At 36.6% G+C, this 25789-nt stretch overlaps 1 protein-coding gene across 1 annotated transcript in view; it reads right to left on the bottom strand.

The window, feature by feature from the left end:
• Positions 1–25789, bottom strand: part of ACSS3 (acyl-CoA synthetase short chain family member 3) — a 158604-nt gene that overhangs the window by 65483 nt on the left and 67332 nt on the right. Inside the window, exons 6-7 of the mRNA XM_036456557.2 lie at positions 16048–16128; positions 15872–15967 (exon numbers count right to left, since the gene is read on the bottom strand). Coding sequence (XP_036312450.1) covers positions 15872–15967; positions 16048–16128 — 177 coding nt within the window. The remainder of the gene's footprint in view (positions 1–15871; positions 15968–16047; positions 16129–25789) is intronic.

The following is a 25789-nucleotide window of genomic DNA, read 5'->3' as shown; positions in this document are numbered from 1 at the left end:
ATTTTTTATTATCTCAGCTATCCCAAAAGACTTGATTGCATTTTATTTCATCACCACTCCATGTAGATTAACATTGACACAGTATACAACCTGGCAACTCATGTACATAATTTGACTAACACATTTTGAAGCCTTAATCACAGTGGTCTAAAAATGAGTCAGCAACTTTATCCTTTCTAACCAAACAAGGTAAACACTTGACTTTTACTTCTTTGATCTGTCTTAGGCACTGATCAGCTCCTTGTGCAGTAGATTGTGACTTTGGGAAACTTGATCTTAACCTCATAAGGAATGATTTGTCAGATGACCTTATGCAATTGACTTGACATTTTCTTGCCTGCTAAATCAGAATAAATCACTGATCTAATATTTCCTCAATAAGCTAAAAGCACTGAGATAATATTTTAAAGTAGTTTGACCTCCACTTAAGTAAGATATTTTACATCCAACTGAAGTTCATTACTAAAAGATGATATGAGCATCATAATGAAAATGCTATCCCATAATGACTATCTACATAGAGGGCACAATTTGATGTAGTTTACAATGCCTTTAATTAATTATGTCTAAAGATAACAATAATGATTAAAGTATTAAAAATATTAGTTAGAAACATTGCCATTCTTTTATAAATAATATAAAATTATAATGATTGTTGCAATTCTGACACTGCCAAATTTTCATTAGTATTATATTTACCAAGTCTAAAAATGAGATAACATACCATTATTATTAGAACACTGAAAGAGAGATACATAAAAGTTTACAATGTTTTTTGTTGATCTCAATTTGTTCAGTTACTTTGCATTTTATTGTCCATTCCCAGATCATTCAAGGCTATGAATATGATGCTTCCTTATTTTAGAATTGCTTTACTATTTATATATTTTAACATTTTATTTTCTTATGGATTTCCATTTTATCTCAAATCTTAAGTAAAACACATAGGAAACCAACATGGTGGCCTAGGTAAACACCTAACTGCAACCTCACACAACAATTTCAAAAAAAATACAACTAAAATACAAAATGGACATTATCCAGAACTACAAGAAAGTTGACTGACTGGAAATTCTACAACTAGAAAGAAAGAGAAAACCAGAAGGAAAATCAGAGGAGCTGTAAAAGCCTAAGGTACGGAGACACGCTGCGCGCATTGAGAGGGCAGAGCTGAAGAGGAGGGGGCGGCTAAGTGCCTGGCTGGCATTCCCTAGTGGGAAGGAGATAAAACCTCTGGACTGTGCTGAACCCCAGTTCTGAGAGCAATGAACTCCAGTTCTGGGCGAGACCCTGGGGACCCAGGCTCATATGGAGGGAGTCTGGGCTATAAGGCAGAAACTCAGGGGAGCGGCAAAAGGAAGTCCCAGAGGAGAGCACATTGTGCACAGAGACTGTGCAGCTGGATTGCCCTAGCGGGAAGGAGACAAAAGCTCCAGGCTGCTCTGAACCTCACTTCCAACCCCACTTTCAACTGCACTGAACCCCAGTTCCAGGGCTCATTGGGGGAGAGCCTAGACTGTTTGATAGCAGGCGAAACTTGAGGGTACCTTTCTCTCAGAGAGTACCAAAGGACCCTGAGGAACACTGAGACACAGAAACCTCATAGCGCAGGGCTGATGAAAGCCAAGGCTGTAGGCTCCACCCTGAAACTCCAACCCATCCAAACTGAGCAGAGGCTATTGCAATTTTCCAAGTCTAGTAGAATAAGGTTTTCTCCTGGCATAGACACAGCTGATCCTCACAGCCAATTGGCCTGGAGGTTAGTTCCTCCCAGTGATACCAACAACAATCAAGACTTAACTACAACAAGGCTGTACACACAGTCCACAAAAGGGGGCACCAAGAGTGTCCACCTCAGGTAACTGGGAGGCTGACCCTCTGAACCACATAGGACATCTTAGCACACAAAGCCACCCTACCAACTCAGGGAAGCAGCGAAATGCCGAGACAAGGAAACAGATCACAAAAGAAAGAAATAGAGGACAAAAAGCGACTGGATATAGAATTCAAGACCACGCTTATAAAGTTTTTCAAGAATTTCCTAGAAAAGGCCAATAAAATAAATGAGATCTATGAGGATATGAAAAGGGATCAACTAGAAATAAAAAGGGATCAACTAGAAATAAAGAATACATCGTCTTAAATAAAAAATATTATACAGAGTCCTAAAAATAGAATGGAAGATCACAAGAATCAAGTCAAAGATTTGGAACATAAAGAGTCAGAAGACACTCCTCCGCAGAAGCAAGATGACAAGAGAATCTAGAAAGTTGAAGATAATGTAAAAAACCTCTGGGACAACTTCAAGCGAACCAACATCAGAATTATGGGTATCCCAGAAGAAGAGAGAGAGCAAGATACCGAAAACATACTGGAAACTTCCCCCACCTGGTGAAAGAATTAGACTTACAAGTCCAGGAAGCACACAGAACCCCAAACAAAAGGAATCCAAAGAGGACCACACCAAGACACATCATAATTAAAATTCCAAGAGCAAACGACAAAGAGAGAATCTTAAAAGTAGCAAGAGAAAAGAAGGTAGTTACTTATAAAGGAGCATCCATACGATTGTCAGCTGATTTCTCAACAGAAACCATGCAGGCCAGACGGGAATTGCAAGAAATAGTCAAGGTGATGAATAGCAAGAACCTACAGCCAAAAATACTCTATCCAGCAAAGTTATCACTCAGAATCGAAGGCCAGATAAAGAGCTTCACAAATAAAAAAAAGCTAAAGGAGTTCATCACCGCCAAACCAGAATTATATGAATTGCTGAAGGGGGTTCTCTATGAAGAGGAAGAAAATAAAGATAAAAATTATAAACAACAAATATGTTACTATCAACAAGTGAATCTAAAAGCCAAGGGAATTTATTGTAAAAAAATCTGATGAACAATATTAATTGGTGAATATAATAGAATCGGAGGTATGGAAGGGGAGTGGGCGGTGGGGTGGGGTGGGAAGAGACTGAACATAAACTGTGCACCTAGGGATGAGGACAATGGGGGGTGGGGAAAGGGCAGAGGGTACGGTGGGAACCTGGTGGCGGGGAACAATTGAGGGGGAAAAAATGAGGAACATTTGTAATAATCTGAACAATAAAGATTTACTTTTAAAAAAAACATATTATGCTATAGTAAAGTACTTATTGTTCCCCAAAACAACTGTGAATTAATACAAACATTAGGTTCTGAATGATGTAAACACTTTAGGTAATACTATACAATACTGAGCAAGATCTTGCATCAGAAAACATCCTGTATAATAAAGAGGCAATGTGTAAATTGACCCTCACACTGTCAAATGTGGTCAAAGATGGCTGCCACAAGATGGCTGGCAGGGGAGGACAGTTGTGGTGACCAGGCCTGCTGGGGAGGGCAGTTAGGGGTGACTGGGCCTACAGGGGATGGCATTTGGGAACGATCAAGACTGCAAGAGAGGGCAGTCAAGGGCAATAGGGCCAGCAGGGGAGCAGTTAGGAGTCAATCAGGCTGACAGGGAAATGGTTATGGGGTGATCTGGCAAGTGGTTGAGAGCCAGCCATCCTGGATTATGAGAGGGATGTCCTATATTAGAAAGGGTGCAGGCTCGGCTGAGGGACCCCCCACCCCAGTGCACAAATTTCAAGCACCAGGCCTCTAGTCATCCACATAAAAACAAGTCATACTAAATTAGATAGTGCTAATATATTTATTCACTTAATGAACATTTATTGAGCACCTACTATGGGCTACACACTGTTCTAAATGCTAGAAATAATTTTATGAACAAACGGTACGGTTCTGCTCTAATATGATTTATATTCTGGTAATTATGGGTGTTTGTGTGACATAATATTATTAAAAATTACACAGCAGATGGTACAAACTATTTGTGTCTAATAAAGGGAAAGAATAAAGTAATAAATATAGGACCCATACGTTCTTAACAACTATCACTACTAGAGCTTTAGAAAAATGAAGCAAAGCCTGTAAGCCACTTTCATTATGAGCTCTAAATGAAAGTGACTCAGGAACTTAATGATTTTATTGAATACTATTCTCTCCTGCCCTTCTGCACATACACATGCGCGCACGCGCGTGCGTGCGCACGGACACACACACACACACACACACACACACACATATGCACAAATAGACAATATCATCCCTTTAAAGTAACCAGTAACACACTAATTATGCTGAACTACTGGAGAGAAAAAATGGCGCTAATTTCAGAACTTGTATTCAGTAAGAGGCAGGAGCCTAACTACTATTCAAATTTAAAATGAGAAAATTCTAAGACTGTAGGAATTTTTAACAAACAACATACACACCAAAAGCAGCAATGTGCCTAAAAGGTGAAAGTAATTTAAAAATTCTTCAAAACTCAAATCTATGTCCTTGCCATTTGCTTTTATTTCCTTCCCCTAACCTAAAGTGTACCCTGTTAGTAGCTGCCCAGAAAACAAAGGCAAAAAGCAATCCCTATAGTGGCGGAGCAGAGGTTATAAGCTTCCAGATGTTATAAATCATGAAATTTTTACATCAGAGGTTCATAGATGATCAATTGCCCATATTATTAAAGTGGTTAGTTACAAAGCACTGAAACAAGACAGTTACCAAATATCTTGAAATTAATCTGCACTTATAAGTTTCTACTACTTATGATTTAATGTATTAATATTTATGGGCCACAAATGACAGGTCCTGAGTTAAAAAAAACAGGTAATGTCTTACCTTCTCACATAATTCCCAATGAGGTTACATTTTCAACATAGGACAGTAGTAGAATATAGCAACTTAGCAAAACAAAGATATAAAACACTAGAGCTAAACCTTTCAGGAGAAAAAAAATCACTTTATTAATGATTTCAATTTATCTACAGCTTGAACTCAAAGCTACTTGTGTTTTCTCAAATTTTGAAAACTTTTGAGTCTGCCGAAACCGTTTGGCTAAGTGGATAGAGTGCGCTTGTGGACTGAAAGGTCCCGGGTTCGATTCCGTCAAGGGCATGTACATTGGTTGCGGGCACATCCCCGGTAGGGGGTGTGCAGAAGGCAGCTGGTCGATGTATCTCTCTCATCGATGTTTCTGGCTCTCTATCCCTCTCCCTTCCTCTCTGTGAAAAAATCAATAAAATATATATATTTTTTTAAAAAACTTTTGAGTCAACTGCAGTTTTGGCTCTTTTTGTGGTAGGATTAAAAACATACCTGGTCGTTTTTTAGGACACTTCTGAGACTGTTAGCAAAGGCATTTTCTATAGCATTTCTAAGGTGAAGACAGCACCATCCTTATGGACTAGTCCTAAATTTCATTTCAGTAGACAGGTGTAGCAGTGTTGCCTTGTTTATTTTGGGGGAGTAATGAATGGAATTGGCAATGGCATTTGCTGAGTCCTACTACATGCATCCTGCCTGTATCAATGATGGGAGTTTGGGTATACATCTAACTTGAGGATTTATTGCTTAGTGAAAAAAGGAAAATGCAAATATTGTACATACCAACTGTACAATGCCATTTGTATAAAGAAGGAGAAAAGATATTTTATACATAAATTAACCACTGTACATTTAAGATTCAGTGCTTCCCAGTGAGAGAAATTGAATATCTAGAAACTAGAAAGTGAGATTTGAACTCTATACTCTTGTGGGTTTTGAAATATGAACCAAATGAGTATATAACCTTTTCAAAAATGGGCCTTTTTCACCCTAAAATTCTTTATTCTATAATTCACATGAACTTTCCTAATGTTGAAAACGTTATTGCTGCTTTAAAGCTACAAGGGATTATTGCCCCAAGCCTTGGGACTCCCAGACATAGAATTTGTTACTAAAGCAGGCTCCCTTTTAAGGGGGAAAATTTTATTTATAAATACAATATGATGATTAAGAATTTCTATCAGATTAACTTGCTTGGTTATTTTCTAGAAACTTTCCATCATTTCATCAGCATCACCCTCCTTTATCTTACCCATACCAACAACTAATCCAGTGATGATCAACCCTGAAAGTACATTAGAACTTCTTAGAATGCCTTTGAAAGTATCAGTACCTAATCCCCACTCCCAGAGATCTGAACTTAACTGGCTTTGAGTTAGGACTGGGCATTGTTTCGGTTTATGCAAGCCCTAAGTGATTCTAGCCTGTAGCCAGGATTGAGAACCAGTGTGTCCTTAGACTGTAGGCACTGCCTACACCACATTATTCGTGAATACCTGCCTGCCTGGTTGCCCTAGTGGAGAAGCCTAGAATCTAATACCAGCCTTTGCTGCTTCTATCTGTTATAAATAAATGAGCCAATCTGAATATTAATAAAGTAATGTACTAATAATTGCAATTTGATTACTGGGGTCACATACTGAGAAAGTAATTTGGGAGAAGTACTTCATTGTTTCACATTCTTTATGCCTTGATCTATAAACAAGACTCTAGACTGGACATACATTTCATGAATTGTAGACCTAGCATCTATTTTTCCAAAAATGTAATAACCTTTACATCTTTGCCTAGCCCAGCAGCTCATTCTGTGTTGCCCGGAGACCTTTTACAGCTAACCTTGTCATCAGAGATTTTAGTTTGCACTGCTCAGGAGGATTTTATCTTAATTTATCTAGATGAAGGGTTCTTGATCTGGATTTCAGGGAAGTTCATGAATATTTAGAAAAAAAAATTTGAATGTGTACATTGTCATTTTCCTAGTGATAGAAGTTAAGAGCTTTTGTCAGATCTGGAAAGGAATGCAAAAACTCAGGTTTTCTAGGTATATGAGAGCCAGTGTTTAGCTTGAATGATGCTAGAATCAGATGGATAGGTAGGTAGACCATAACATCTGTTCATTTTCTTCTCCACAGGATGGATGTCCCTTTATACAATCCTTTTAACCCACCTCCATCAAAGGGCTACAGATAGACTCAAAAACCAAAAACCTATGCCAATCTGAGATCCTCAACCAGCCTGTCTTCATGGCACTCCTATTAGTTGATAATATGAAACTGTCATTTCTGTAAAACAAAGCCAGTCAAATATTAGCAATGTTACATGGTTTGAATTAATACTTTTCATAAGCTTTCTACTTTGACAATCTCTCTTTATTGTCTTCTGTAGATACCACAGAGTTGTAATTCCTCATGTTGAGTCCTCCCTTTCTTTAGTTAAGAATGTGCTTTGGCTTCCAGACCCAATAGGTAAGATTTTTCCAAGGCCATGGCTCCAAGATCCTTTCAGAGAAAGTCTATCTAATAAAAGAGTAATATGCAAATTGACTGTCACTCCGACACACAGGATGGCTGCCCCCATGTGAACACAAGATAGCCACCACAAGATGGCCAGCAGGGGAGGGTAGTTGGGAAGGACCAGGCCTACAAGGGAGGGCAGTTGGGGGCAATCAAGCCCGCAGGGAAGGGCAGTTAGGGGTGACCAGGCTGGCAGAGGAGGGAAGTTGGGAGCAACCAGGCCTGCAGGGAAAAGCAGTTGGGGGGAACCCAAGACTGCAAGGGAAGGAAGTTGGGGATGATCAAGACTACAGGGAAAGAAGGCTGGTAGGAGAGCAGTTAGACATCAATCAGGCTGGCAGGGCAGTGGTTAGGGGGTGATCAGGCTGGCAGGCAGAAGCAATTAGGGTCAATTGGGAAGGCAGGCAGGTGAGCAGTTGGGAGCCAGAGGCCTGGATCGTGAGAGGATGTCCGACTGCCCATTTAGGCCTGATCCTACCTAAATCTATCTCTTTTGTACAAACTTTCAGCTATAAGATTTGTATTATATAACTAAAACTTTCAAGAGTAGAACTTAAATATTCTTACCCAAAATAAACACACAGATAAATAAATGAGGTGATTGATGATTTAATTAACTAGGTAGGAGCAATGCTATCACAATTTACACGTGTTTAAAATCATCACAATGCACACCTTAAGTATCCTACCATTTTTTGTCAATTATACCTTAATAATGTCTTCTTTTTTTTTTTAAGTTAAGAAAAATTTATCTGTCCCTTTTGGTTTGGTTCTTCCCCTGCCTTCTCCCAGCTCTGAGAGTTGGCCATGTTGAGCCAGTGAACAGGCCATTGCTTCCACGTAAGCCATAAGAATCTACCTGTCTCACTAAAAAGATGCTTAACTCTAAAGTATTGATGCCAGGTAAACAAAGCAGAGCACTGGAACTGGTAATCTTGCAGGACCAGCACTGAGCTAATTAGGGACTCTGACATATTTACCATTCTCAGCAGTCACAGGGAGCATTTATCACTAGGAGAGCTGGTGACTCGTGACTTCTAGCTTTCATCTCTGAATTCTTCCATGCTGATGTACAATCACTCTGCTGTTCTGCACTAGAGGGACCAATTAAGGTGGTTTTCTTTTTATTTATAGTGAATAGTGAGACTTTGCTGTAAGCAGAGAAAATAAATGGCATCTTGCTTTATTACACTTCCAGCTTTCTGCCCAGAAAAATAAAGGGTGGCTATTCCATACGCATATATACTGCCATTCAACCTGCGGTTGTACAGAGCCTGGCTCCTCCTTTACATAAAAAAGTCCTCAAACGTGCACCTATGTTCCCATGTTAAAAAGCAAAATAAACAAAATAAACACAATCAACCTTCCTATAAAATTGCTCTCATCAAGGTGGTTAATGACACCTGATCTCCAAAACTCTCTTCAGCTGCTGCCTGGACAGACCTCTCTCTGCACCACTGACACTGCTGAGGCCTTACCTTCTGAAAAACCTCCCCTCCACTGGGCTCCAGGACACCTTGCTTTTCTTATTCTCCTACAGCCTCTCCCATTTTTCATTCTCAATTTGCATCGTGACCCTTTCTAAACTTCACTTCTCTGAGTATCTTCATCACCTTAGAGATTAAATTACTAACTTTTCTACATCTGTAATTCTGAAAGTTTTTCTGAGCTTCGAACCTGGTTCCCGGCAGCATGCAAATGTCTGAATAGCACCTTTAAACTCAACATTACCAAAAGCGAAGGTACCATTCCCCAGCACAATAGTCGTGACTCCACTGCAGTATTTCAGTCGATAATTGCCATTCTGTAAGTTGTCCTAACTGAAGACATCACAGCTATGTTCAACGTCCTGTTTACTTCTTTCTTGTAATATCCACCCGAATCCCCATCATCCTGCCTTTTTAATGTTCAGACCATTCACTGGTTCTGGCCACAGAGTTTGCGCTTCTTAACGGCTTCCCAATTATTTGTCTCTAAAATGTAGCAAGAGAGCACTAAACCTGGAGCCAGAAAACCTTGTTTTAAATCCTAGCTCCATCTGGTTATTTAATGTCTTTGATCCTCAGTTTCTGCTGTAAACAGGAGCTCCAAATATTTGCCCCATGGGTTTGTAGAGAGAGAATTAATTAAGGCCTTGTATATAAGTGCTTAGAAGAGTTCCTATTACCCAACATTCAATCAATAGTAGCTCCTATTATGATTTGTATTGTCTTATCCACAGTTTTCTCTGTCTAGTATAGTCTATAAACTTCCTTTAAGGGGCTGGTGGATGTATTTTTCAGTCAGAGTGGCATCCCAACTCTGCCATTGACAAGCTATGTGACCTAAAGCAAGTTATTTACTTTCTTTGATCTTCATTTAGTTCAATCATCAAAAACTGCACCCAAACAGGTACAAGAATTAAATATAGAGAATTTATCACAAGCCATGGCTCATTGTAGTTTCTGAAAATTTTTCATATCTTTTACCTATTACATAGAGTAAAAAAGGTTTTAGTCCTGATTTGTTTGCTTTCCGTCCTCTATATTGTCCTCTTTATAATCCAGACAAAAAAATAAATAAATAAATAAATAAATAAATTATACATACATATATATATATATATATATATATATATATATATATATATATGTATGTCTGGATTTTCAGTGCAAGGAGTGCACTTGATTTTTATTCTGTTTCCCTATCAGTCCCTAGCAAGATAGGCACCAGTAAGTAAATATTACTGATGGAGCTATGACAATAGCTGAACTTGCTTACGCCAACATAAAACACAGGCGCACATAAAGAAAAATAAGCTAAACAATAAATAACTTTGTACAACTTGGTTGAGTGAGAGAGAAATCTAAAAGATGCTGGCATCAGCTTCACAATCTTTCCCAATTGAGAAAATCACATTATATGGCCTGAATCAGAGTCACTATTTTTTCTCATTCCACAGATACAGAGAGGGACATTGGTGATATACTACATTAAAAGACTATCATTTTCCATTACTTTCTGGGGAAAACAAAGGACTATGATGTGTGCCTACTGAGTGCACTAGTTAGCAACACTGTGTCTACTATTCTTAAATGAAGTAACATATCCCTCTGCCTGAATGAAGCAGATCTCTCTCCCTGAAATAGGGATAATAAAATTAGACAAACATTAACATGAAATGGCAAAGTTCTTATAAAAAGAAGATAACTACAATAAATACAGGTAAAATTATAATGTTTAAATCGGAGGGTCCATTTGAGGAAAATACACTATAGGATGACTTTACGAAGACTATGGGTCCAGAGCAGCATTGACAGAAGTAGATGACATATGCATGAAAGATACACTGGGGATGATTTCACAAGGGTGTTCAATGCAAAAGCCATCTGGAAGTAGTTTTTATCCTCTGTATTTAAAATATAAAATGTTCAAACTTAGAAAAGGTTTAAAGTTCTGTCCATGAATATACAGCAGTAATAGTTATTAATATTTTGAAAAATGTGTATATAAGTAATGCTGTTATATCTTACTATATATAGTATACAAATATATCATATTAATTGAGGACTTCAAACTCATTTCACATACATTATCTTATTTGATTCCTATACAAATAAAGGAGAGTAGAGCTCATTTTTACAGTAATCATTTATAAAGAGAAAAAGACAAGATTATTTAAACTATTTCTTCCTCCTATGCATTCAGAAAAAGAACATTCAATAAGATATCAAACTTAATATTCTGAAGTATAAATATATATATATATATATATATATAATATATACACACATATATATGTATCTGTATGTACATATTTATATACACAGTGTAAAATTAGTAATGATAAAGCTCAACAAAAATAAAAATGAAAGATTATAAATGTATGGCTAATGGTAAACCATGAACTGCATTATTCACAGATGAAAGACTTCAAGGCCACTCTTATTTCTCTCACAAATTCTACTCTAAAAGAACAGACTCTTGAAGGGAGAGACCACTGGGTTATTTTCCGCATCTGCCTCTCATTCTTCAAAGTTGTTGGTAGCAGGATCAACACATCCTGTGTGCTGATTCCTTTGCAGGGCGCTTAGAGAGAATTAATGGGCTCCGAGGGAGTTGCTTTAGTGCTGTGATGACTGCTTCAGTTGTGAGGACAAACAGACTGAAAGAAGAAATACTGAGTATCTGAAAATTCAAACATTACAGTGACTGTCTCACATGGGAATGAAAGATTGGCATTTATATTGTATAATTCTATTCTGGGAAAGAACAAATTCATATTTCTAAATAACAACAGTAGCTTATGATAGCATTTTATTGTATTATTATATCCTGGCAACTATTCTAAGGCCTTTTCATGGATTCACCAATTTAATGCCACATAAGGAAAGCACAATTAATATTTATATTTATACAGGAGAGAATTGAGGCTAAGAGCAGTTAAGTAACTTGTCTGAAGCCAAACAATTTGTACACATTTCAGGAATCATAGTATGCTTCCTCTCAAACACTAAAATCTTTAACTAATTTAAAATGAAACCTTTCTTCACTAAATGCATTTGAAGAGTCAGCTTTACTCACTATGAATATAAATTGGAATTCCAGAGACATACACATTAAAACATGCTATCAAAAAATATACTTATTATAGAAAAAGAAAAACAATGACCTTGGAGCAGATCCACAGATGTATAGAATTGAGAGAACATGTGTTCACCCTCTGTTTTAATGATGAAGAAGTGGATTCTAGAAGAGGTTGAGTTAGTTCACGTAAGGTTATAGAGGCAAATAAAGGCAGAGAAAGACGAATAACACAGATATTCGCGTTTCCAGACAAGTGACTATGCTCCCACATCACAGTTCAGAATCTTACGTCCTCTACTTCTTCTAACTAATTCATTGCCTGAGTAGGCAAATGTAGTACATATCTTCAAAGTTAATTATTTAATTATTAACAGACAACCATCTGCCCTGGCTAATCTAGTGAGCATACTCTGAAGAGATTATCAAAGTAGTTTGCTGCTTGAAGTTAACAATTTGTGAAATGCAAGCTAATGTACAATCAGAGCAAGCTTCCATTCCTTGAAAACTTCCAAAGAGAATGCTATCACACAAACATGACATTTGCCATATCAAGATCAAGTATGCCAACCAATTAATGATGTAATGCCAACCTAGATTAAGGTGTCGAATAACTAATAATCTATTCTAAGTATCACTAAGCCCAAAAAGAGTACACTGATTTCTTTTTTTAAATTTAAGATAAAATATATTTTTGTGTCATTTGATATATGTGCAGTTTTACATCATTTCCCCCAAGTTTTACTGAAGTATAATGAACAAATAAAAACTGGCTGTATTTGGGCTGAACTACTTGATGTTTAGATACATGTGTACATTGTGAAATAATCACTGCAATCAAGCTAATTAATATAGTCACTACCTCACATAGTTACCATTCTTTTCTTTTTTCTTTCCTTTCCTTTGTTCTTTTCTTTTTTTTTTCTTTTTTCTTTTTTTGTGGTGAAAACACAATCTACCTTCTTAGCAAATTTCAAGTATACAATACATTATAATTAACTATACAGCACTACTGTACGTTACATCTCCAGAATCTATTCACAATAAATAACTAATATTTTGTACCTTTTGGCTAACATCTTTCTACCCAACAGCAGAAAAATACACATTCTTATCAAGAGCATATGAAATATTTTCCAGGACAGCTTATATGTCAGGTCACAAAACAAGTCTTAAATTTAAGAAATAAGAAATCATTCCAAATATCTTTTCTGACCACAATGGAATGAAACAATAAACCAGTAATAGTAAGAAAACAGAAAAAATCATAAATATATGAAAATTAAACAAAAAAACTCTTTAATAAGGACTGGGTTCAAAAGGAAATCACAGGAAAAAATTTTAAAGTATCTCAAGACAGATAAAAATGAAAACACAACATACCAAAATTAGGGAATGCAACAAAAGCAATAGTAAGAGGAAAGTTTATAGTGACAAAAGCTGACATTTTAAAAAGCGATATTAAACAAACAAACCAATTTTACACCTCAAAAACTAGAGAAAGAACAAGACCCTACTAAATCCCCATATTAATGATCAATGTAAGAGAAACTAAAACAGCAAAAGGACAAACTGTCAAAAAGTTAGAAAAAGTAGAGCTCTGTTTGGTTCCGTAAGCATTTATTGAGTACTTCTATGCATGCTATGCATTGTGCCAAGAGACTGGTTTTTAAGGGTTTCAGACTATACGGGTATAAACAGATCGTTTCAGTGCAATGTGGTCATCTCAGTGAAAGACATATGCTCAATGAACAAGAGAACCATGGAACGAGGCACTGAGTACAGCCAAAGACTGTGAGAGGAGCCTCTGGAGAGATGATAACACATAAGCAGTCTTCAAGGTTCGTAGGAATTAACAAGATATGAGAAAATCAGAGGGAAAGTCATGCCAGGCCAAAGAAACAGCATGAACAGAAAAGGGCATGGAGCACAAGAGTGGAGAGAGGGAGAGAGAATGTACTGCAAGGAGCTGTCAGGGTTGATGCCACTGAGAGAAAAATAAAATCAGATCAAAGAGGCCCTTTCACTTACGAAGTCACTGTTGGCTTCTGTTATATAGCAGCTTCAATGAAGTGATGTGGACAGAACTTGGACTCCCATGGAATGAAGAATATGTTCAGACAGTGTGGGTAGAGTGTTTTTTCAAGGATCTTAGTGCAGAAGAAAATAAAGATAGGCTAGCTAGAAGTGGGAAATTATCTAAAAGGCTTAGTTTTGTTATTACAGAGAACTGAATATGTTTACAAGTCATAGGAAAGAAACCAGAGTGCAGAGAAAAGTTTTAAAAATGTAGCTTATTTTACTCACTCTTCTGCAAAAACAAGTATTTATAGAGCATCTACACTGTTCTTGAACACATTATCTAAATAAAGACAAACAACCAAAACCCTTTTAGAGGTGGTTTAATGGGTCAAAATCTGACTTACCCCCCCAACCATTTAGAAAACCCGCAAGGTAAAAATTAAGGAACACTAATATCTTCAAGTGATGACTGTAAGGATTCCACAATTATAAAAAATAGTCTCTAATTTTTTTCAGAATCATTGCATGCAGTATTTTAAGGTTGTAAAGAACCTTGACATGGTCTAATACTATTATCCATATCCCACATATAAAATTCCCTCCTCCACGTTCCTCGTCTGATATTGAGAGACTTTACATAAAAGAGAACCTTTTATTTAAGAAGGTGTCTATTCTACTTCTGGACAATCAAATTTATCTCTAATTATTCCCAAAATATTGGCCTCTGTAACTCTGCATTACTACACTATTTCCTTTATGTATAGCAATTCTTTGAATATCAAAAGATACTGAACATATACTAGTAAACACCCTAAATATTTTATCTTTCAAACTGATCTTTCACAATTCCTTTATTTCTTTCTCATCTGACGTTATTTTCATCCTAGTCCCCTTCTTTCAGATGTTTTTTGTTCACTTGTTTATTTTGTTAATTCTCACCCAAGAATATTTTCCATTGATATTTTTGTTTGTTTGTGTGTGTGTGTGTGTGTTTGTTTTTTTTTGTTTGTTTGTTTTTTTTTTTTTTTAGAGAATGGAAGGGAGTGGGAATGGAGAGAGACAGAGATCGATGTGAGAGAGACACATTGATTGGTTGCCTCCCGCACACACCCCACAGGTGATCAAACCTGCAACCAGGTATGTGCCCTTGACAAGGAATTGAACCCGGGACCCTTCCATCCTAGGGCTGATGCTCTAATCACTGAACCACACTGGCTAGGGCTCCAGATGCTTTCTAATAAATTAATTATTTTTTCTCCTACCCATTAACCTGAACACAAATTTCCAAATGTGAAAGAATAAAATAAGACCATAACATTATATATGGCATTTTTAAAAAGCAATCCTACCAACTGCTTTCCTTTGAATTATGGACAATTATAATGCACAAGGACTTAACCACATAAACTGCAACCAACTCAAGTTTCTCATATTTCATTTCTGCAATTATTTTTAATATAAAACTAAGATAAAGATTTTCATATTTTCCTATCTTGTGCTTTTTGTACCAAAAGTCCAATTTCATTTCAACACTGATTTAGTAAACTACCATTTGGCTATTCCTCTAAAATTTGCCCTCCTGAAGCTCTAAATATGTGTTTTAAGTATTTATAAAAGGCACAGATAAAATTAAACATAATGATCATATGAGCAAAATTTTTCTAATATAAACACAGAAATCTTATTCCTGGGTGACATTAATCTATGCAACAGAATCTTAAAGCAAACAGTGAAAACATCTACCTAAAACCAAAACATCATACATTTGGAAACCCATTAATCCTATTAGAAAAGGTGAATCTTTGTTGCTTGTTTTAGGATAGCTATTTTCTTTCTTAAGATTCTAAAGTCAGTATTAATATAATATTTTCTAGAAATCAATTAGGGATAGACATCAGGTTTTTAGTGTATGTTTTTCAGAATTTATTTTTTTATGGCATTGTCCCACAAATAAAGATATAAAAATGTCCCCTATCCCAATTCTAATTTTCCTACTCTTACATAGAACTACTTCCCAAAATGTTTCAGTAAAACAATATTAGATATGTTGCATTAATTTCATTTTATTACCTCATATAAAACTGTTGTGTTCCCATGAAGAAGAGGTCCATAACAGATATAGGAATGTCCAACAACCCAGCCTAAGTCAGAAGCTGCCCACCACACCTGAAAATATATAACATAATAAAATGCATGTATCTTACTCAGAGAAATGTCATGTAAAGTAAATTTACATCCATGATTACCTCTCCAGGTTGAAGTCCATAGATGGAAGACATTGTCCAGTTTAGCATTACAGCATAACCTCCAGTGGGCCTAACCACACCCTAAATGAGAAGAAATAAAATTAAAATTAATAATGTGTTAAAAGAGTCTCAGTCTTCCTAGTATCTACCTAAAAAAAGTTTCTGTTCAAAGTATTTCATCTTTCTTAAGCTACAAATCACTTTGGCTTTTATATAATTGTATCTGAATCATTTCTTCTTTGGCTCCTCCAATAACAAACACAGAATAAATTGTCCACATCAGTCCACTTGCAGAGTCCATTCTCACAGATCATTCTTGACCTTCTAAAGAAAAACTTATGATTTCACAGAATCACATGCAATAAAAATGTATTCTAGTGGTAACATAAATTTACAACATTACATTTTCAGGTATATTTCCAGAACAAAAATGGAAACTCAAAATCAAGGACACAGAAAGACCAAAGGTAGCTGTGTGTCTAAACTAAAGACTAACATAAGATGTCTATCCCCTAATGTTATTACATTTTAGTATGCTTAGAAGAAGAAAAAGACATATTCTAACCAGAGCCTCATTACAATGCTGCACTGAGGCTCATGCTAGTACTGAGCTGAGCAATTCTTTAGTGCTGAATTCTGGAACTCTGAGGAATCAACCCTGGTGGGTTGGATATAAGGCTGACAGATTTGCCTTATATTACATTTTGTGCTATAGTAGGGATTGAACCAGCTTCTAGCAGCTATCCACAACATTGAACATATGCAACTTTTATACAGAGTCATACTTGAAACTGAGCAAAGTATCATGATAAATAAGAACTGATGGTAAATTTAATAATTGATTTTGTTTACTGCTTCACTCTAAACATTAATCATCATTGGCTGAAAAAAAAAAAAAAAAAAAAAAAAAAAAAAAAAAGACCTGTTATTACTATTTAAAGCAGGAAGGTGAATGCTTGCTAAGAAATATTCAATATTTCACTCAAATGCAATATGAAGCATTTCTAGTAGATCAACAATAATTACACTGAGCAGAAAATAATTATTTTACTCAAAGGGCACATGTGGTCCTAGTGTACCTAATTGCACCGCTTTGGCTTAGTTCTGCAACTGTAACGCACACACATAAATGAGTGAATACAAAAGAAATTGACTTTCTGTCAGTTACTAAAATTTCTGCTCTCCCCGGTACCACTAATAAAACATTGGCACCAACCCGTGGAACACATTTTATCTACTAGCAGCAACACCAGGTCTCTTAGCAAATATCACTCTGTTGACATCTGACAGCTACTTTCTGGGTTGTATGCCATAGTTAGCATGCAGCTGGCTCTTGTGATCACCTTGGGAGAATTAGAAATCTTAAGCATCTCTCCATGTAAGCTGGGCAGCTCTTTCCTCAATTTATTCTGTATTATCTTTCATGTATTTTGCTGATTCCTTTGTCCTATTGAGAAGGCCGTTTCCTATGGTTTAATAGAATAGCTTGATGAATTTGATGGTAATCAACTTGCAAAAGCTCTTTTCTAAAAAACTGTATTCATTTCATGGGAGGGAAAAGTGAACTTTTTTAATAGAAAGTAAGTTATTCATATATTACAGTAAACAGGGATAATGTCAGTAATGATTTCACTCAAAATGTTTTAGAATTTTTTCTCCACCTCCTGTCTCTGCATTCAGAGCTCATTTGTATCAATGACATAAATATTATAAGGGGTCCAATTTTAGATTACGTAGTATAGAGGGTAAGGTTAATCAACTGGAAGTGATAAAAAGGAATCAAAAGCCTGGGATGACATAAATAAGTAGAAATTCATTTGGGAAATTTAGATGAAAACTTAAAGGATAGGTTATAAAAATTCTATTTACCTCTCAAGTGATTACTTTTTAAAGTATATTTGCCAACGCTACTCTGCTTGTAAAATTGTACATTTGGCCCCTCAAAAAAGTGAGTCTTAAAATGAGATCATGCACGGAAAAGCATTAAAAAGTGTAATAGCTATATTTTAAACTCTTATTAACAAAATTATTTCCTTAGTTCTAGCAATTATTGATTTTTATTTCTCCCTATGCTAATCCCACCCAAAAAGTAGAAATGTCAAAATATAGGTTACCATCAAAGATTCTCATTAAAAGCAATTAAAATGGAGCTATAGGAGAGAGAAAAATCCATATTTGCTTTTTATTGGTCTTTGATATCCACTTACTTTTATTTTGTTAAGGGATGAGTGAAATAATTTCCATCAAGTATCACTTTGTTGTTCATTAATTTAGACTCTAGATCTGAAATTTAGTATTGCCTCCAAAATATGCAGATAATAGTTTACAATTTTCTGAGTATTTAATAAGGTGCAGAAAAGAGAAGTGCATCATTTCATATTCTCCATGCAGATCTTTTACAAGAAGGTTAAAAGTTTAAAAAAATTAAAAGCTTATGTTAAAAAAGTTTATTATAGTATTGCTATTAACATGTGACTAAAAAGAAAGTATTTTTGTTTCTTGTTTATAATCCAACTTTATAGGAAATGATAATTAAAATGCAAAAGAGCAAACTTGTTGAGCCTTTGAAAACATATAAATCATGTTTTTAAAAAATCATCATATTTTAAGTACATCAAATAGATTAAAAACTAACAATGGTATCTGAACATATATTTGAAACTTGAGTATGAGGTAAAAATACTTATTTAATATCAATGCTTAACCCTGAAACATAAGCACACTGCATTTTACTCTTTTGAGTCTCTGCTATTACTTTTTTTGTATTTGCACTCTATATACCTTAAAAGACAGTAGATGACCTAATATATTCTCAGAAAAGCTCCGTAACCTGCCAATGTACTGCTCTGCTTTCTGTGGAAGTGGCCATTATACTTAGTCTTCTGCAGAACTTGAAAGATAGCCAGGTGGGAATAACACTACATTCCACAAATAAAGACATAAAAATGAATTCTACCTCAGAAACAGGAAAGGATACAATGAGAATGTGCTCTTTTAAAAAAGAAAAGAAAAAAGAAAAAAATCATAAAACCCATTTTCAATATAAGGGTATTTTAAAAAATTCAATCTGTACAAATAAATTGAAAGGCTAACCATTAATTACCCAGGAATGGGACCAGAGAATTGTCACAGATAGCTCCCGGTGGTGCACAATTTAATGAGCTGTCTTTGAAGACAAGGACAGCCATAAAACACCATAAATAGGACCACCGTTAAAGTAAAACAGAAACCAGGTAAATATCAAGTGTTATGCAGTTTTGATTGTTGCGAGTTAAAACAGTTAGGACAATATGAGCTGTGGCAGAAGAGGAAGGAAGACTGAGGTGTTAGATAAGAAAAAGAGATTGAAATTCTTCATCCTAAACATGTTTTAAATTGATCTATAAAAATAAGAGGAAAATCTCAAAAAACTCAGGATAGAATTCTGGAATATGTGACAAAACTGTTTCCTAAATTGATCCCCTCTGTGACCCAAGTCTGTGATGAAGGCTTATACAAGGAAAATGTACATGTTTACATACATGAGATATATACACTGAGTGGCCAGATTATTATGATCTCTAAATGCATACAACCTGGCCATTCAGTGTATAACCTATATAATAAAAGGCTAATATGCAAATTGTCCTTTTGACTAGGAGTTTGACCAGAAGGCAGGCCGGCCAACTGCCCATGTCCCCTCCCTCTGGACTCCACCCATGCAAAATTCATGCATCAGGCCTCTAATAAACATACATACATACACACACGCACACACACACACACACACTGAGTGGTCAGATTATTATGCATTCAGAGATCATAATAATCTGGGCACTCAGTGTATTTTTATTCACACACACGTATGTAAGTGTGTGTATCTATCTACATGTATTGCGTGTTTACATACGCTTTACTTATGCATGTTTATATCTATTTCATATATTAGTAATTTCATCCTGACAAGTGGAGGAAAAAAATAAAGCAAGAAGAAAGAAGAAAAACATTTTGCCTGAAGAAGGAAAATCCATCACTAAGCAATGGTTGAAGTTGGCAAATTGAGAAGAAAAAAGGTATGGTTCTGATAACTTAAAAAAATTCAATACATCGACATTATTCTTTTCTTTTAATGGCTAAGTGGATGATATTCCCTCTTCCTAGGGTAAATTTCCACCCCCACCCCTCTTCTGAAATCACACAAGCCGTAAAGCCCATCACTATCCCTCCATGATATCAAGCAAAAAGAAGAGGTGCTGCCACCTCTGCTGGACATTGTCCAGAATCCTGCAGTAACTGCGTCCCATTCTCCTCCATGGCCCCGTGCCCCATGGCCTGCACACCTCCTCCGAGCACTGAATGCCAGACCCAGCGCTAGGTCTACACTACGCTGATGTTGTGAGGTGATGCCTTTGTCTTTCCACAGTGTCTGGCATAGAATAGTATTTCAACACATTTGTCCACAGATTTAATGACTGAATGTTAACTGAAGGAGCACATGTATGAAAAATCTTTTTAAAAATAGTCTTCTTGGTTCAGAGAAAACCTTTGAAACTTGTAGAACTTAGTGAATCACATCAGCAGAAATGGAATGGTTCCATTTAGGATATTTCAGCAAACATAAAATCCCTTGCTACAAGCTCTGGTGCCTCATCTATGAGCAGTAGACATTTTTATTGATCTGAACAACTGTGAGGTAATGGGCAATGGACTGTGAAACAAATCCAGCATTTTAACTACAGGAGCTGTAGCACAGATAAGAAACTTCACTGCTTTTATATTTGACTTTTTAATTTTTAATTTTTATTTTATTTTTTGGTGTGTGTGTGTGTGTGTGTGTGTGTGTGTGTGTAGGGAATATGAATAAGTCCCCTAATGTGCAGGAATAAAGTAACATAAGCTGTATAAATGCACATCAGGAGGAAAACCTTTATCTACTCCTTCCTGGCATGCCTTCCTTTCAAGCTTCTCCTTTTGGTTTCTTTTCCCATGTTCTCCTTTGGTACTGAATTTATTCCTTACTTTTTTTGTGTGGGGATGGGTGTGTATAGAATAGGTTTCACTATCCCTCCGTGATATCAAGCAAAAAGAAGATAAATACCACTGTCACTAAATCTCCCACTTCCCAAAGGGCACCCCACCCAGATGAGGAATTCTATGATGAAGCTCTTTGAAGTATCTTGAATGCTGGCAACCTAACCAAACAGGATAGAGGCCCACAAGACAGAAATGTATGCAAAGCAGCATGGCTGTGGCTGCCGGAATATTCGCAGCAGCTAACAGATTAACCTGTCATAGAGCAACCTGACAAATTCAGGGCTGGCAGAGGCAGAGATGCAAATATGCCCTAAATATAACTGCAAATTCTAACCAAAGAACAGACTGTCTTATGTGTATCTTCTATATGCCTAGGAGAAATGAGCATTTTTAAGCAGGATAGGCTAACATTATTTTTCCTCATGAAGATTAAAGATTGAGAAATCAAACTATATGATGACATAAAATTTATATCTAAATGCTGCACAAATGAATGTGGGCTCATCTTTCCTGTACTTCTATTCTGAGAACTCAAAAATTAAATTTTCAGATCCCATTAATCCTGATTATACCTACTGAAAGTGAAGTGAGACTCTTATGAAGAAAAAAGATGCTGGGAGCTAACTGCAGGAGTAAGAGATCATTTAAGAAATGACTTTGGGCAATGTATAATCTCCGGGCATTCAAAATCACTAAGGAGATGAGAGGACTGTTTTTTAGTGATCTTGAGAGATGATTAGTTTCTCTTGCCATCCTATGCATCCTACTTTCCAAAATTTACCGACTCCCCTGATGTAAACATCGAACCTCACACTGATCACAGGGTCTACCAGTGTCTACAAACCCAGATGTATTTCTTGGACTCAGTTATTCACCTCCAACTACTGACTAGGCATCTTTATGTTAAATTTGACACATCACACTCAATATGTTACACAAACACACACACACACACACACACACACACACACACACACAACTCTAGGTTTCTCCAGCCCTAATTCTTCCTCCTGTGTTTCTAGCTCAGGAAATGTTCAAAAGTTCTCCCATGTTCTCAAGTTCAAAGTCTTGGACTCCTCCTCTGCCTCCGTCCTATCCTTGAACCAAATTTGATTCCTCTCTATTAAGTGAGCTGTCCTAAATAAAGTCCTAAACTAATGAAACAACCTGAAATATCCTTGCCTCTGTTGTTTATATGTGCTTATATTTCCAATAAAATGTTGCCAGGGTTACCTTCCTTCATGTTTTTTCTCCTGCTTAAAAAATACTAGTGCCCTCCATCCCTTACATACAGAATATAAACCTAAACTTCTTACTCCAAGAGTGTTTGGCTCTCACCTGTATCCAGCGATTACTTCTTCCCTCGCACCGCCCGCACTCTCCATCCTGAAAGCTCCCTGACACACTCCTGCCTCTGCTTATGCCGGCCCACTCTGCCTGGACGCCCTCCCCGCTGTGATGTCACTCTCTGAACTTCTATTCATCCTTCCATGTCACCTTATCAAGAGCTTTCTCTGATAGAAATGTACTCCCGCTTCTCCCATCACTCTGCCCCCTTACCCCACTTAATGTTTCTTCATAGCACTTATACTGCAGAGCTCTTTAGTTATTTGGCGCCTATGTCTCTATATTTAGAGAATATACACTTCTAAAAGGAGAGTCAGACACCTATGTGTGTCTCAATAATATTTGATGAATAAATTGAATATAATCCTTCAGGTGCCATTGAATTTCATGTTTTACTGAAGAGAAACAGCTTTGCCCTCTCAGAGCAAGAGCACCATTCAGCCCTGGTTGAATAGCTCAGTTGGTTAGAGTATTGTCCAATATGCCCAGGTAGTGAATTTGATCTCTGGTCAGGGCACATACAAGAATTAACCAGTCCTATATAATAAAAGCCTAATATGCAAATCGACTGAACGGTGGAATGACGGGTTGCTATTAAGCACACTGTTACCAAGGGGCAAATGCTCAATGTAAGGGCTGTGCCCTGATGGTCAGTGCACTCCTACAGGGAGAGCACTGCTCAGCCAGAAGCCGGACTCAGAGCTGGCGAGCGCAGCAGCAGACGTGGGAAACTCTCCTGACTCTGCAGCAGTGCTAAGGATGTCCGACTGACAACTAATCCTTCTGTGGGACATCCCCTGAGGGTTCCAGGACTGCGAAAGAGTGCATGTTGGACTGAGAGGACCCCCCAACCCCAGTGCAAGAATTTCATGCACTGGGCCTCTAGTGAATGTATTAATAAGTGGAATAACAAATTGATGTTTCTCTCTCGCTCACTCCCTCTTTCTCTAAAAAAATAAAGGTATTTCCTAAAAAACAAAAACAAAAAAACAGCCCATCTTGCATTATCTGTGTGTATATATATATATATTTTTTTTTTCAACCTCACTAGACTGAAGGGACTATGGTTTACTCATATTTTTATCTTGTTTAGCCCAGAATGAAAACTCAATGAATGTATACTAATTGAGCTAAATTCAATGTGACTAAAGATCACCAAATAATTCAAGCCTTTGCCAGTCACTGAAACAGATTAACTTCCTTATGGCAACAACAGAGTAAATGAGAATAATTAGAACCTCAAATGATCTTCCGTTTGAATATCTAGAATTCTAGAAGAGAAATTCTTGACCCAGAGAAACCCTGTAATCCTGTAATAACTAGGATTTGTCCTTATTTGGATATATATGTCCTTATTTGGAACCACCACGTGTTAGATTTAACACTCTCCATACTGTTTTATTTTCTTTCTACTACACTGGCTGAGTCTGTTCTGAGTTCCTTTGTGAGTCCTCCCATAAAGGTCCCCTCATCCAGGTCACATTAAATTTCAGAGTAATGTAAAATATTGAGGTGATATAAATGCTCTTATAAGATTCTTTCAGGCTTTTATTTTATTTTATTTTAAAAAATATGTTCCTAGCCGAAACCGGTATGGCTCAGTGGTAGAGCGTCGGTCTGTGGACTGAAATGTCCCAGGTTCGATTCTGGTCAAGGGCATGTACCTGAGTTGCGGGCACATGGATGTGTAAGAGGCAGCTGGTCAATGTTTCTCTCTCATCGACGTTTCTAGCTCTTTATCTCTCTCCCTTCCTCTCTGTAAAAAAATCAGTAAAATATATTTTTTTTAAAATATGTTCCTATTGTTTCAGAGAGAGTAAGGCAGGAAGAGAGAGTTATTCTCTCAATAATAAGAGAGAATCATCCATCAGTGGCCTCCTGCACACACCTTCCTGTGGCTTTTAAGGAGCTAAAATGACTTTCTTTCTGTTTCTTTTTGTTTTGTTTTTGGTTAGGTTTCTTTCATGTTGAAAATTTTATATTAGATTAAAACTTGCTTTTGTTTTAAAGCCAAGCATTCAATGGGATGCCATGTGATTGGCACATAATGTAAAACTGCAAAAAGTGAAAGGTAAAGATTTTGTCCAGCAGATGACTTGAACAGGGCTTAAGACTATTCAGTATAACAAATATTTTTCTAAAGACCCAAGTTGTTTTCCAAAAGAATGCTTAGGCTTTGATCCTACAATGACACAAATAACTTTATGTGTATGCCCTTATTTATTTATTTATTTATGCACTCAACAGACATTTATGAATGCCAACTACATACAAAGCACACAATGGTAGACTAAAATGTCACAAAGCATGGTCTCTCTCCTCAGTGAGATTATATTCCCCTATGAACTGTTTTCTTATTCATAGCAAGTGTGTTTATATGGAACATCTTAATTTCCTTTCTTAAGATTATTAACCATTTATGTTTTTAAAACTCTGATGCTATAGAAAACTAATATTAACCAAAAGACCACTGTCCTCTCAGATGTGAGTGATTGTAAAAATCCTTCCCCCACCAAAATTCTATGACTCAATGAGTGTTGAACCCTCTAATAGAGATGAATAGGAAGATGATATTGCAAGCCATTATGAAATTGTACACAGAAACAGTATTGTTTGGCAATACCAGGCAGAAGTGGGATTTGTTATCTGACATCTTCATAAATATTGATGCTTTTAACTTTGTTTTGTGAAGACACCTTTCATGGTAAGCAGATTTAAAAATCCTGAGTGTCTTCAGTACTAAAAATCAAAGGGTTCAATACTCAGGATAAATTGCTTGTTGTTCACACTGTCTACACCAATTCTTGAACTTGTATTTATAACAAAAAATTACACTCCCCTAAATCAAAAATCAATCCCATTCTGTATAAAAGTTATACCTAAATTTAAAAAATAGTTCACTCTGCTGAAACGGTTTGACTCAGCGGTAGAGCGTCAGTCTGCGGACTGAAAGGTACCAGGTTCGATTCCGGTCAAGGGCATGTACCTTGGTTGCAGGCACATCCCCAGTAGGGGGTGTACAAGAGGCAGCTGGTCAATGTTTCTCTCTCATCGACGTTTCTGGCTCTCTATCTCTCTCCCCTCATCTCTGTGAAAAATCAATAAAATATATTAAAAACAATAAAAAATAGTTCACTTAAACTATATTTTTATAAAATTTTATTAAACCAACTGATATTCAGTCAAATCTCTATTAATGTTAATAGCTTAAGCAATTGTATATCACTGATATAAGTAAAAAGTTTGGGGGGGGAAATGGGGCAAAATCCTTGACCTTAAATATAATTCATACTAGAGACCTGCTACACAAATTCATGCACAGGTGGGGCCCAGCCAGCCCACCCAGATTGTGAGGGGAGGGGCCGATTGGGGCTGGCCAGGG

Source organism: Pipistrellus kuhlii, unplaced genomic scaffold (assembly GCF_014108245.1).
Source record: "Pipistrellus kuhlii isolate mPipKuh1 unplaced genomic scaffold, mPipKuh1.p scaffold_m20_p_3, whole genome shotgun sequence".
Lineage (NCBI taxonomy): Eukaryota > Metazoa > Chordata > Mammalia > Chiroptera > Vespertilionidae > Pipistrellus > Pipistrellus kuhlii.
Note: the sequence above shows the minus strand (reverse complement) of the source record. Positions and strands in the feature narration are given on the sequence as shown.